Source organism: Thunnus thynnus, chromosome 11 (genome assembly GCF_963924715.1).
Source record: "Thunnus thynnus chromosome 11, fThuThy2.1, whole genome shotgun sequence".
In the NCBI taxonomy this organism is placed as follows: Eukaryota; Metazoa; Chordata; class Actinopteri; order Scombriformes; family Scombridae; genus Thunnus; species Thunnus thynnus.
In genome coordinates, this window is record NC_089527.1 from 23,092,705 (window position 1) to 23,107,415 (window position 14,711).

Sequence of the window (14,711 nt, forward strand, 5' to 3'; positions counted from 1 at the left end):
CCGCCGCTTTATCCCTCAATCTCCTATCTACCGTACAGCCAGAAAGTTCCTGCAAAAATGAGTTTCCCTTTACCCAAGGTTGTATGTGGACAACTTTTGAGCTTGATGCCAATTATTTTGCTGGATGACGAGAGGATGCACCAAGTGTCCATTTGTTGATCAAAACTCCTGTTCATCAAACCTGCCTCATCCTGCCCCTCCACTCACCATCTACCTCCTCCTCCTCTCTCCCTGCTGCCTTACCTGTACTCACCTGTGTCTGTCTGTGTGGGTGAGTGAGAGCCAAGCCCCCTTTGGGACCTGCTGATTAGGGTATTAAAAATAAATGGGCTCAGTTTAGGGGGGGTTTGGTGGCACGGCGGTATATATTTCTGTTAATTTTTCTCCCCCCCCCCTCCTCTCCTATGTAGTGACTGATCTGGCAGAATATGATAGCATGGGCTGTCACGGCAATAATTAGGCCTATTTTCCGTGAGGTCATCTTACAGGGACGCTGGGCGGCTGTGGTTCACACACAGGGTGCTCTGTGCTGCTCCTGCCCCAGAGCCCCCAGGATATGATCGTCCACACAGGGCAACAAAGAATCACTCCGCAGCAAATGAGGGAAACATAAAACACCTACAATCTGATATGGACTGTGGTTCCCAACGCTTTATACGCTGGGAGAATTTACCTCACTGGGCTTTCACAGCTGAAAATCAAAAAGCCTTTTATTAAATTGTGTCCAGTCTAAAATATTGAACAAGATCTGAAGGAGGATTAAGTTGTCAAGGGAATTACCTGTGATGAATTTCAAAGGGAGACCCTGAATATGTTTGTTTGTTCGCTGAAATCAAATAACTAACCGTGAAAACTTTACATCTTCAGTGTAAAATAAAAAAAGTGTGAGGTAGACATGAGAGTATTTGGTAATGGTACCAGAAAGCCAACAGTGCCAAGTCAGAGCGCAACATATTTCAGTTCCATTCAAAACACTCCCTGGTTGGGTCAACAGCTGCAGGCTAGAATTAGAAATCAATTATTCAGCTTCGACAAGCTCATTAAGTCTCTGAATAGGATTTTCTGTTCTGAGTCTGCCTGCTCATTTCTCCTAGCTTGCAGTTTCTAATTAGTATTTCTTTTCTCTTTAAAGTTTGATGGGAGTTTGGGTAAAAACATGGGCATTGACTTAACACTCACAGGCCCGCTGGCTTCTCTGAACAGTATCATTATCTGTAGAAGAGGCTGTATCGGTACATTGGAAGACCACTAAGGTTGTTTGCTTTCAGTTTGGGCAGTGTCTAATGATCAGAGTCATCAGGCTAAATTAGGCATTAATAATCAAAGAAGTGTAATCTGGGTAAATTAAGCATTAATAATCAAAGGATGACTGGAAATTATCACGCAGACAGTAAATGAAGCAGCACTAATCAGCAGGAAGAAAGAGGGCACGAGGCCGACAAAGTACTTTGAGACAGAAAATGGAAGGATGTGTATGAGAAAACGCATTTATAATCAGTTCCCGCTGAAGGACTACTCTGCACTAAAATGATTGATGTTGTCATAGAAACTTCCATCAAGCCCACTCGATGGCATCCTTGTGAAGCCAGACACAAGCTTGCGTTTCATAATGTAGCCTACTGTTGCCTACACCACCTACAGTGCAAGAAGGCTTATTAGCAAACTCATTCCCTGTCCATCCCTCGTTCTCTCCTCCCTGCTCTGCCTCCTCCCGTCCCTCCCTCTCTCTCTCTCTCTCTCTCTCTCTCTCTTCTCTCTCCCTCTCTTCCTCTCCTCCCTTCCTCTCCTCTCCACATTGTGTGTGTCTATCTGATCCCGTGGCCTTTTGTTGCGCCATGAAAGGCCTGATGCCACACTCATTATTTTCTCCTTTATCTCTCTCCCCACTGCTCTGATTAGAACAGTCGCCCCTGACAGACGCCCTCAGCCAGCTCCTATCCATTACACTGTGTGTGTGTGTGTGTGTGTGTGTGTGTGTGTGTGTGTGAGAGAGAGAGAGAGAGAGGAGAGAGGGAGGCATGAGAAGCTACCTACCTATATAAATCATAAGTGTTTTCAGCACAGTAAATGTCTGTGTTATAAAGGAATATGAATGAAAACACATATTGCATTAAGGGTAAAATACAAGATGAAAAATTAGGTGCATTTTGCTCCCTGTGTCTGTTATTTCAGTGATGATTTTAGGGGCCTCTCTGCAGGAGTAAGCCCCTTCAAATGAGGAAATTCACACAGCGTCAACCTTACAGCATCTGGGTGATACTGTAATATAAGGTGTCATATATACAAAGTGTGCAGAAAACCAGCAGCAAGCATTTAATACACTCTTAATCTCTAATAAGCTGTTTACAGTTAAAGATGAGTTTATGCATAAATCAGTCACTCTGAATTATGGGAAAACACTTTTAAATATTTACAGATACATGTAAAATAGAACAAAAAGCCTTTTACACATATATTATTTCCTCATAGGTGCTCTCCCTCTCCGAGTAGTCTGAATATGTCATTTGCTTTTAAATTGCATTATCATACAAAATGAAGCAGAAATTTGATGAAACTCAGATGGATTCACCTGAGTTAATGGAATATGGGTTTAAGAGGGAACTAATTATCCCAGTTTAGCAGGGAGTGAATGTATTTCTTTGGAAGGCCTGATTTTGAATGTAAACATTAATGGCCTCCTTGATTAGCATAAGAATAGTGTGTTATTGTCCTGCTCACTCTGCGTCCTATTGGATATGCATCTCTGCTGCTCCAGACACACACATACACACACACACACACATACACACACACACACACACTCACAGACAGAGTAGAAGCTTTAATACACTTATTACCTGCCTTATCTACTAACGACGCCATTTCTGTTTTTATTGTTTTGCTAATCCATAAAATTCATTTCTCCAATCAAATTACAGTTTTAAAGCCCAATGGCATTACTGGAAGATGCCTCTTTTTTTTTTTTTTTTTTTTTTTTGCAGAGGCCAAGACAAAAACAAACAAAATCAAGCTCCAACAGTTGAGGTAAAGGGTAATATTTAATATAAGCACAAGCTGAAGAGGCTGAGTCATAGTGATGTTGTTCTTCTTTGGTGGCTCTCTTTGGAAAGTGTTTGTGAAACGTACCATAGCAGTAGGCCTTTGCTGTGTGAAGGAAAATAAGGACGTAAAGGAAATGAGGAAACATAGGACCCGGGTGAAGAGTTAAATTAAGAAAAAGAGGCGATGAGGAGAGTTAAAGGGCAGGTGAAGAAGAGAGGCTTTGACTTGGGGCCTCCCGGGGACGATGACCTTATTTCAAATTCTGGGTGAGGGACTATAGTTTGGCAACTGAGGAGCCCCCCCTAAGTCTCAGATACACACACACACTCACACACTTTCAAGGCTGAGTTGAGGAATAGAGAGCCCCCCTGAAGTCCTGCAGCTCCCTCAAAGGCCAAGCTGCTGCCGCTGTCGTTAGCAAAGCTACACAATAGGTTACACATACAATATTCCCCCAAGGTTGAACTTCATATCCTTGGTGGAATAGCTGCAAACTAGGAGCTAAATCCTTCTTTGACTATTATGGGAGAATGAATGCATATGTTGTTGCATTTTGTGTTCATTTCAGTGAGTGTAAACATGAGACCTTTGCTTTAATGTGCTTAAATGGAAAATATAAACTCAATTTCTGTGAATAACTACTCTGACCTTCCCAGCAACCCCTGTTTACATGATGTATTTAAAGTCCCTCTCCACTGCAAAATGTGTTTTGCTTTTTGTTACTTCACTTCTTCTTCACTCATGTATGTGCATAGTTTGACACTAGAGGGCTGTTTCTACATTCATCTGCCGAAAATCATTTCTCTGAGCGCACCTCAAATCTGAGTTTAACACGTATACCTACGAGGTGATTTTGTGACATCACAACAAGCTTGGAAGCCAGTTGTGGTCCAACATGCAACTTACACAAGAGCAATGTTGAAACTTAGCGCCACCAGTGCACAAACACTGACAATGGACTTTTTAGTGAAGTAGGAGACATCTTGTGTCCAGCAGTTAAACTTTTGAAATAAGAATATTTGCATATTCATAGATTAGATTCTGGATTTTTTAATGAGTGAAAATGAATGGGTGTAATTTTAAGAATTTCTAACTAGGTAAATGAGAGTTTTTGTGGAAAAAACATGTCCGACAAATATTAGTCAAAGCAGAATATTTCTATGTCTTAGATTATGTATGAAGGGAGTCTTGAACAGTTGGGTTAATGTCCGTAAGGATGTGTGGTAACCTGCAGGTTACAAAAATCAATGAATAACGAGCAAATTAAGAGACAGATAATGGGCGACTTCAGGGATGTTTTCTAATGTTGAAGTATTTTCATGTATTAATTTACTGTCTTTCATCTGGATAATCCACTCAGTATCACATACACTCAATATAACACATATTAAAAACAATAAAACAACTGGCACATATCAAACAGAAGTAACTATCTGCACAGTCTTTCAGTTAAGTTTTCAGTTTACTGTACATGTGAAAGCCCCTAGTAGACCAGTTTGTTCCCTGGTGCACCAGTCTTGCTGATTCCACCTGTCTAATGGCACCATCAGGCTGCCTGCTTTGTTGTTGCCACCCAGGATTGGTTTTGCAACTCTTTCTCTGTCGGGGCACTCAAGCTCACTCACATTACAACAGCAAAAGAATGTGGACTAGCCTGTATACTGTAACACTCATTTCTAAATTTGACAAGTAATCCTGCTTTTGTTAATTAAGTTATGCTTACTGTGTATGATATTAGAGGAGTAAACTGGGTAAATTGTTGTAAACAAAGTTGTCCCCTACTCTGCCAAAGAGTGACTAATTAGTACCTCATTATCTTTTTTAAGTGAAAATTGTAATTGCTGAGACATGCTTAAAGTGCTCAGAAAAAAGCGAACATTTGAACATCTACAATTCCATGACTACTCTGTTTGCTAATGAAGATCATTTGATAAGATTGAAAGCTCCTACTGACTGGACCTTGTGGTGAGGTAGTTTTCACATGCAAAATATCAGAGGTTAATTAAAGGCAACTGTAAGCAACATAACTGCAGATTGGTAGTTACAATATATCAATGTACACCATCATTACCCTCGATGGCGTTACATTTAATGACTGCCAAAAAAGTTTGACAACAGAACACAAACACATCACTTCACTGTCTTATGACGTATCACTCCATCAGCCCAAACAGTTGATAACACTACAGGCAATATGCATTGAGTTTTGTTGTTCCCCATCTACACACAAACATTTCAAACAATAAAATATATATTATTACCATTAATTAAATTATGTCAATCATTCCAATAAACATTAAAAGAAAGGTAATTAACAAAAGAAGACTTACAAATTACAATTAGCTGTCCAGACTTTGGTTCTTTCCCTAAGACCGAAACACTGAGACTTGTAGCTCTCTTTTGAAAACCTCTCACTTTTCATTTCTCCCAACATTGGTTTCCTGTCATCTACCTTCCTTATCGCTGTCACTCTGTTTTGCTGTAGCTGCTGCAATTTAGTGCCGAAAGGTGTAAAAACATGCATCACTAGCTGAATGGGCTGCAGAGTGCATCAGTGCTAACAAGGTCTAAGTGCCAAAGTGGTTAACTAGGAGTCTGTCTCACTGCCTTCCTCTCCCTCAGAGTCATTCTGGCTCCCTTTTTGACTTCTGCCTCCCCTCGACCAGCCGGCCGCTCATCTTCTTAATTCTTTCCCATTTTTGTCTTGCCAATCTTTTTATGTAGCCAATGTCTAACATGACAGATTTTGCCATCATCAAAGAAGCATTTTCCATTAATGGGCTCTGACCTTGTCTGACTACTGTACTTAAAAACCTTCTCTGCTGCTAGGCGCACTTTCCCCTAATCATTCCCTTGAGCACCCCCCACCTCCCCTTTCCATTTCACCTCGTCTCCTCACCATAATCTCCAGATTTCTTTTTTTTTTTCCTTCTCCATAAATTCTCTGCTTCTTTCACCTTACAAGAACCCCCCTCTGTTGTTTGTGGGGGCTTGCCTGATAGCCATTAGTGTTACACCCTATTACATCAGTAATGACTGACTGTGAGCTCTAATTAGAGATGTGTTAGGGAGAGCTGACTTACCCCAACCACCACCCTCCCTCCTCCTCCTTCCTGCTTTTCCGCAGAGCTGTTACTGTGACTCCATTGCCGTGGCGACACCATTAGCACAGCATCTCTAAGAGTTGCAACTCCTGACTGTTAAAACCATTACGTTCATTACAGACCAATCAGAGGGGAAGGTGTTATGGCTAATTGATAAGCTGAACGATGCATAAAATCTTGTCTCTAATTGTCCTGCGGGAAAAGGATAAAGCATCCCGGGAGAAAGAGACAGTGAGAGAATGGAAAAGAGAGGGAGTGGGGAAGCGACTGGCGTGCTAATTTCAAAATCTGATATTTTTCCACTCGAATAATTTAGGCATGTTTGTCTTCATCCAAACATGCTGTAGATTTTTTCCCCCCTTCTTGAATAATGGGATGTTTCTTCTGGGTTTGTCATCTGTGATAAGATGATTATCTGAAAGGTCTGTGGCACATTGTGAAGAGAGTCTCGCCTTCTCTGCTGGAGTAGGTAATCCTGGGTAATAGCATTATGGACACAGTGTTTTCCTAAAGCCCATGATTATCCACTGCTGTTTGCCTTGGGATTGACATTGGCCTCCCTGGTCTCTCCCTCTCTTATTTTCTTACTCTCTTTCTCACTTGTTTATGTCATCCTGTCTCTGACTCACCACTCCATCAAGCCCTTATATGCTCTTCTCTTGCGATTTCTACCAAGAGAAGAAGATGAAAATAGAGCACATGGATCCAACAAAAGAACAATTTGCTTGTAGACAAGAGTGCCCCAGATTTGAATGGCATGTTATGCTCTCTCTGTCAAAAATTTGCACTTTCTGTTTGGCAGTTTGGGGTTACCATCCTTCTCTGTAACTCTATAAGGACTCAATGCATTATGCTATTTGCTAAAATATATTAGTAAGTCCCACATATAAACCATTTCACCATTTTGAACTTTGGATCTTCAGATATATTAAAGACTCTTTGTCCATCTTGTACATAAGATTAAATCATACTCCACAGTATCCACTTTTTACTACTTTAGTGTGTTTTATATTCTAATAGTGTCCTGTTACCATGTATATACGTTTTAAAGTAGTATGTTGTTGTGTGCAGCTTTTATATTCTGGTCAACAATAGACAATGTTCTACTTTTGTGGACAAAAAAAGTTATATTCTATTATTTTCTGTTTTTTTCTTTTTTTTCTATTCTACAAGTAGAAAAAAACATAAAAAAACATACATGCCTTCTCATACAGTGGTGTACCTCGTAGTTTTTTGATGCCGCACACAAAAATCTTTTTATGACTTGTGTATGATTTGTTGCCACACGCCGTTTTCAAGGTCTTTATGTTTCTGTCATGTTATGGACATTTCTACGTTTGAGAGAAACCATATGAACTGAGCTCAAACCTCCGCTTTTTGCCGATCGGCCCATTCTTCCCACAACGCTTTTAGGCCAACACCTGACCCGATCTCTCTCCCGCTGTCTCCCACCCCACTCCCCTTTAATAGTTTCAACATTGCCTTTTACTTAGCTTTGCCATTTTGTGTCAGCCTCCTGCTTGTGTGGTTTATATGTGGTACTTACTTAATGCAGTGCATCTCACAAAGTGACAAAGTAATCTGCGGTGAGTTTGTAAAAATGACAGGAGCTAGAAACTGTTTTAATTTGCAGCAAGACTTTCTTTTCTTCTGGTAAATGAAAAGGTTGGTTAACCACTCTTGGCTCATTGAGTCAAAATAGAAATATCATGAAATTATCATGCATGTATGCAAGGGGAAAATTATTGTGACACCCCCTCAAGGCACACTAATGGAATGTATCCTCACTGTAAAATGCAAAATTTGGGGGCGACAAACCAATCACTTGCCCACTGTTGTCTTGGTCAAGTCATTATACAACTGTGCAAACAGTTAGAATGATCCCTTTTGTAATAAATAGTCTTCCCCTTGCTACCTCATTTAAAAATATACAATCTCTTGTTCTTAAACAATAGAGGGCCGGGCAATTTCTTTCATGGGACCCACAAATTTTTCACCTTGGCTCCAGCATGCAGAACCAGTATGCAGATGGGTGTGTGAAGCAGCTGCCAGCTACAACAGCGACAAGTCAGAGAGTCTGTCAGCTCTGGCAGACCAGAAGCCAGCCCGGAGGCTGCAACAGGCGAGGAGCTCGTCAGCAGCGAGTCTGATTCATGAACAGCGAGGGAGCTGCCTGACCAGCCTTAGCTCCTGTGTTTGCAAAACAGAACGGGACATGTGAAGGTTAGATTGAGAAGAAATTTCATATGTGAGGTCATCAACACTGAATTTCCAGTGGAGAGGAGTAGGCTGTGTGTGTGTGTGTGAGAAACAGATGCTGACAATGTGTCTCAAAGTACAAATAAGAAACATTTAATGGGCCCAGCTGTGTTTTATACTGTTGTTTGTTTGTGTGTGTGTGTGTGTGTGTGTGTGTGTGTGTGTGTGTGTGTGTGTGTGTGTGTGTGTGTGTGTGTGTGTGTGTGTGTGTGTGTGTGTGTGTGTGTGTGAGTGAGCTGTCAGAACCACATGCTTGCAAGCTGTGCAGGTTCATATAAACTAAGTCTGATTGGATATTGCATTATGTGGACTTCACATGAAGCTATGTGATGATTCGAGGATCATTTTGTAGCAAACAGTCCTGAGTAAATACAGCCTCCAAAGTCAATACCTCCCCCACCTCTCCCCCTCGTCTCTTTGCATTCTTTTCTGCTCCAGGATCAGTAATGGGAGTCGGTATCCAGGAGGAGGCAAAGGGGGTGCGGGGCTCCTCGCCAAGTCCTCGCCCCTCCTCCCCGAAATGCGGCACAGCTGCCTTTCAGAACCCCGCCGCTCCAGCCCATTCATCCTGGAGAGCCAAAAAAAAGTGGCTATTTATTAGAATACTTGTTTTGTATTGTTCTGTGCCACACAAAAGACGCTTCATTATGTTAGAAGCAAGCCCCCTTTTCGCAGAGAGAAACAATAACTTGGAATTGTCTTTTTTAGAGTGTAAAAAAAAAAAGTCATTTCTTCTCGTCTCTGCCCCTCAGTGTGTGTTTAGTGTTGGGTTTGGGCACCGGGCATGGATGGCCTTGGCACTCTGGCGGCCAGATTGTAGTGGGAGTAGCGGTCTTACATGAAGCTTTGAAGGGTTTAGGACGGCTTTAGGATATGGAGGGAGAAATCTGCCCACTTGGTCTGGAGTGGAGGGAACGAGAGAAACATGCGTAAGTTTGCATATGACAAGAAAGGTCCTTTTTATATAAATATTTTACCCGTAGGAGCAGTTCATCTATTTGTTGTGCGTAAAATCGATTTTAATTGCTGCTTAAAAATAAATAAGCGAACTTGCATGCTTTCTGAGATCAGTGATCGCGCATTCTGAAATAAGTCAGTCTATATTGGCAGCCTTTATTTCAGAGCGTCTGCTGTGTTCAATTCAGTACAGAGAATATTTGTTTCTAGCTGCAGGCTGCTGTCTTATTTTGGGACAAGTGAGCTGCGCCGAGCGCACGGTGCCATCGCCTCTGACGCTACCAGTTGCTCTCCATCCGACACAGTTTGATTTTCCGAAGTGACAATATCGGCTCCCCGATCTATTCCGGAGAGAGCTGTTATCATCTGTGCCACCTCCTATTTTGGCTGAATTACCGGGAAAAATCAGTTGCATGCTTTTAAACGATGACCTGTTAATTAAACGGTGAATTGTTTTACGCGTGGGCTGTCAATATTTAGGTTACACGTTTCTCTCAATGTTTTCGACTTTTCAGCTTGCGGGCGGGGGGGTAAATGTGCGTGTGCGCGTGTGTATGTGAATGTAGCTATCTGGGTTTTTAGGGTGCGTAAATTGAAGCTCAAAAACAGGTGCTTTCTCTCCGTAACGTTTAAATCATTAACCCATGCGAACCCCGGTTTATGTCCAGGTGATCAGCAGGTGATCACAACTTCTTTTTTCCTCCCCAAGGGCAAAACCACCTAGTTCCACGCACGCTTGTGCACACGCGCAACCACACGTGGAAATTGTGTTCCTGACTTGGTTAACCGCTTTAGGGGCAAAGATTAAAGGGGCTAAAGGTTTTTTTTTTTCTTTTTCTGGGTTGCTTTGCATTTATAGATGCGTTTGCTGAGCGCAGAACTTAAACTCATTTTCTGTAGCTACCTGTTTATTCACAGTCCTCTTACTTTTTTTCTTTTTAAATTAATAAACGGGTGATGGGGAGTGTGCTGGGGCGCGGTATAACTGCTTTGACCCTTGTCCCCAGTCGTGCACCATCATCGCATTGCACACATCCTGTTGCAGAGGCCGCACAAAGGAGCGAGGAGGTTTGAAAAGAGGTTTGTTAAAAAGAGGAGTGACTGATGGGGGATGACAGAGAGAGTAAACATGGGGCCACCAGGGTCCCAGTGTCACTGTAAAGGCTAATCCCTTCTGTACAATGCTGAACAAGCACTCAACAATGAGAAGAACAAATAATAATAATAATAATAATAATAGTAATAAATGAATATGATTATGACTAATCGATCCTTACATCTACACGGTGACTGTTTATTTTTTATGTTAATTAATTTGCTCGCTTTGACAATTAAACAACGCCAATGTGACGTCTGTTTAAATTAATTTAGACCTGTATTGAGGTAAAGATGAGTGTTTTGAGTTTGAAGATGAATTTAGTGGATTTTTTAAAATTATGCTCAAATCTGTGTCTGGAAAAAAATGCCAGTTTATGTTTGCTCGTATAATTAGTTAAAGATTTGGTCAATATGTTTAACTTTTAATTAAAAAAAACATTTTAAATTAATTTGACAATCACGTATAAGTTTCGTATGAGGCTGTAAGCTTTTAGTGTTATTTCAATATTTAAGAGAAGAAACCAGTGTACCGTCAGCAGTGGTTTTCTGTGGTTTTTGTTTGTTTTCTTGTGTGACAGCTTCACTTGCTCTCCGGGTTGTCATCATCATCATAATGTGATCTTCCTTAAGCCACACGGCCTGGCTCACTGGAATCGTTTACTGACCATTGTGATATCCCGTTAACCCTATTACCAAAGAAGCATGGATCCGTCCGAGTGATCCCGCTCCCTCAGGCCCTAAACAGAGCTATATCAAGCTAAGCTCTAATTAAAATAAAGAAACAGCAAAGAGCGATAGAATGATTAAATCGTTAGTCTCGCCGCGGGAAGTGGTATTTCGTTTTCCCTTTCAATCAGAGGTTGATTGGGCTTTTCAGAGGAGGTCAGCTGTGAAATCTGGATTATATATGCGCGGACCCGGTTTTTCCCACTTCTGATTTGCAAAACGAGCAACTTGACTGGATGTTAAACAGGGGACATAAGATGCTGTCGGACACATTTTTTTTTAAAAGTCATGTAAAAGCAGTTTACCTGTGACCTTTTTTTCATCTTTAGCTCCGCACACAGAGGCACGACCAGGACGCATGCACCATCACCAGCAGACGGCGGTAACGGCGCTTTGCCCCGGCAATTTCATGTCATTACATGTTATCCATCCTTCTCCTCTTAGACCAGCAGTTCACCAAATCTATTTCACTCTATCTTCTACACTGAGTGTGTGTGAGGTTTTTTTTTTTTCTTTTGCTCTGACACCCACCATTATTACATACCTTAATTACACACCTGGAGAGAGAGAGAGTGAAAGAGAAACAGACACAGAGAGCAAAATGGATTTTGAGGCACTGGTGGGGTATCAAGTGGTCTGATCTTGAACTGGTTTGAGTAGACTTTAGTGTAATTCCAGTGCATAAAATACAGTTGGGCCCATGCTACAAGGAGACACGGTGGATTTAAAAATAACCCGATAAAGACAGAGCGGAATGTTATGATTTGCAGGCAAAAATAAAGACAAAGTGGAGGGTAAAAAATAATTTCACCCAAACTTTCTGCCTCTTCATAAACTGCATGGATGGTGTTGGATATTTTAAAGTGTGTTTTTTTAATGTAACGCAGGCTGTTTTCAAAATTATGTGTAGACGTTTGACTCATCGTAATCACAGACTTCACCCACCTTTTGGCCGCAACATCAATACTAGCAAATCTTAGTTATTTTTGTTTAGTTGAAGTCTCTGATAGCGTGTTTGGAGATTTCAAATGCCTTGTGCTATTTGTGGGATTGACCCTCCTTTCTGCCTCCTCCTCCTCCGGTGTGTTCTTCCTCTATGGTCCTCTAGTCACCTGACCAAACGCCATGCAAATCATTCTGTTGCTAGAGCCTCATTGGCCGCTTGTGGCTCATTTAACCGCTGTCAGTGCGCATCATATGGCCGCCGCTTTAACCAACTTCTCAACTCCGACAGGGAAAGTGGCTCAAATGCGCATTCTATCACAGTGGATGTGAACCAGCCTAGGCGACAGGGTGAAATACTGGTTGGAGAATATTTTATATCCATTTTGGGAATAATTTTGATCTCGTATTTGATTTATTTGGGGTTAGAAAATTAATTTTGTAACCCAGTCATCCTGTGCGCACCCGATCTTGTGCGCGCCTGACCTATCTTGAAATAGACTTTTTCTCTGTTGGTGGCGAAGTTTAAAACCAGGTGAATGTATAGCATGATGATGGAAACTGACCTTCATTCCCCCGGCCCCCAAACGAATACGAGCACGGGGCAAACGGGGCCGAATAGCGGGTCCAAAGCGAATCAGGAGCGGGTGAAGAGACCGATGAACGCGTTCATGGTGTGGTCCCGTGGGCAGCGGAGAAAGATGGCACAAGAGAACCCCAAAATGCACAACTCTGAGATCAGCAAGCGGCTGGGCGCCGAGTGGAAGGTGATGTCCGAGGCTGAGAAGCGCCCTTTCATCGACGAGGCGAAACGGTTGCGAGCCATGCACATGAAGGAGCATCCGGATTACAAGTACCGGCCAAGACGGAAGACCAAGACGCTGCTGAAAAAGGACAAATATTCCCTTGCTGGTGGACTGCTTTCTGGGCCCAGTGGGGGCGGTGGAGTTGGTTTAGGGGTCGGCATGAGTTCATCCGGGGTCGGGCAGAGGTTAGAGAGCCCCGGGGGTCACGGAGGCTCCGCCAGCTCCGGCTATGCGCACATGAACGGCTGGGCGAACGGTGCGTACTCGGGGCAGGTGGCTGCAGCCGCGGCGGCCGCTGCGATGATGCAGGAGGCTCAGCTAGCCTACAGCCAGCACCCGGGGAGCGGGGCGCACCACCACCACCACTCACACCACCATCACTCACACAACCCCCAGCCCATGCACCGCTACGATATGACAGCCCTGCAGTACAGCCCCATCTCGAACTCTCAGAGCTACATGAACGCTTCTCCATCCGGCTACGGCGGGATCACCTACACACAGCACCAGGGCTCCGGCGTCTCCTCCTCAGCTGCCATGGGGACGTTAGGGTCGCTGGTGAAGTCGGAGCCGAGTGTAAGCCCTCCCGTCAGCAGCACACACTCACGGGGTCCTTGCCCCGGAGACTTGAGAGAGATGATAAGCATGTATTTACCGACCGGAGAGCCGGGGGACCCGTCAATGCAAAGTAGACTCCATGCCTTGCCGCAACATTACCAGAGCGCCACGGCTGGAGTGAACGGGACGGTCCCTCTAACACACATTTAGAACTCACAGAATAATTGAAAACTGCAAACGAACACATAACCAAATATTTACCTCTTTTCTAAATAACCCCGGTCCCGAGAACTACCTGCATTTTGTACAGAATGTTTATGATATTGTAAATGAAGGGTAAATAGCATATTCATCTCGGCTTTTTGGAATAGCCACCAGTGGAATTATATAACGAATATGATGCTGAGATATTGGTTATTGTGCTACCATCTTTTTGTCCATTACTTCACAGTCTTAGTTGAGGGTTACGCCAGGTTCACATGGGGGTATTTGGTTCAACTGTCTCATGATTTGGGGGTTCTTGTAAGTTGTTGAAATGAGATAACGTGTCATAATCATAAGAAAGTGCTTTAAAAGATATGGGAAAACCGCATTCTTTAAACGTTTGTGTTCATTTGCAGAAGCCTGTGTCTTAATTCTTGGAAATCATCTCTTTTTATTGTAACACTCTAATTATTGTAAATTGTGAATAATTTTAATATTTCAAAGGATGACGGGCAACTGCTGTTGTAATTTAAGTGCTTTTCTGCAAGTGAAAAGCCCTGATATTGCAATGAAGAAGAATTGAATAAATTTCACAAGATGTTGCTTTGATTCTTAAGAGAACGGTCTTAGATTGATTATTTTCACAGTGTTCTTACAAGAGTGTTTCCACGCTTTAGGAAACAAAAAACATGATCGAGCCTCCTCTCGAGGAAAAATAGCCACCTCTTTAAATTTTTTGACACCGCTGCTGCCCACAGATCCCACGAGCTTTTAAATTGCCTAATTGTCTGTGCGTAATTGTGCGTAAAAAGTACAGTCTGTAGGCCTGTAAGGAGGATGATGTTTCATTAGCTAAACTTTTATATGGGTAATTAGAAATTAATTCATAAATGAAATGGCTCTGTTTAATTTCAGTGGCGTGCAGACTAAACTATATATTCCAGAGTCATATTGAATATTTAATGGAGGCCAAGACGACGGCCCAGATTCTCCTTTCATATAAATAAGATGCCTT

The 14,711-nt window shown here is 42.4% G+C and overlaps 1 protein-coding gene across 1 annotated transcript; it reads left to right on the plus strand.

The window, feature by feature from the left end:
- Positions 1 to 8,375: 8,375 nt before the first annotated feature.
- On the plus strand, positions 8,376 to 14,388 carry sox1a (SRY-box transcription factor 1a). Its single transcript, XM_067603925.1, has one exon. It carries the CDS (start codon positions 12,668 to 12,670, stop codon positions 13,700 to 13,702), a length of 1,035 nt encoding a protein of 344 aa, XP_067460026.1. The 5' UTR covers positions 8,376 to 12,667; the 3' UTR covers positions 13,703 to 14,388.
- The last annotated feature ends 323 nt before the right edge of the window (positions 14,389 to 14,711 follow it).

What these genes read in the sequence shown, in the direction of transcription:
- sox1a (XM_067603925.1), top strand. Translation starts at nt 12,668, where the DNA reads ATGTATAGCATGATGATGGAAACTGACCTTCATTCCCCCGGCCCCCAA.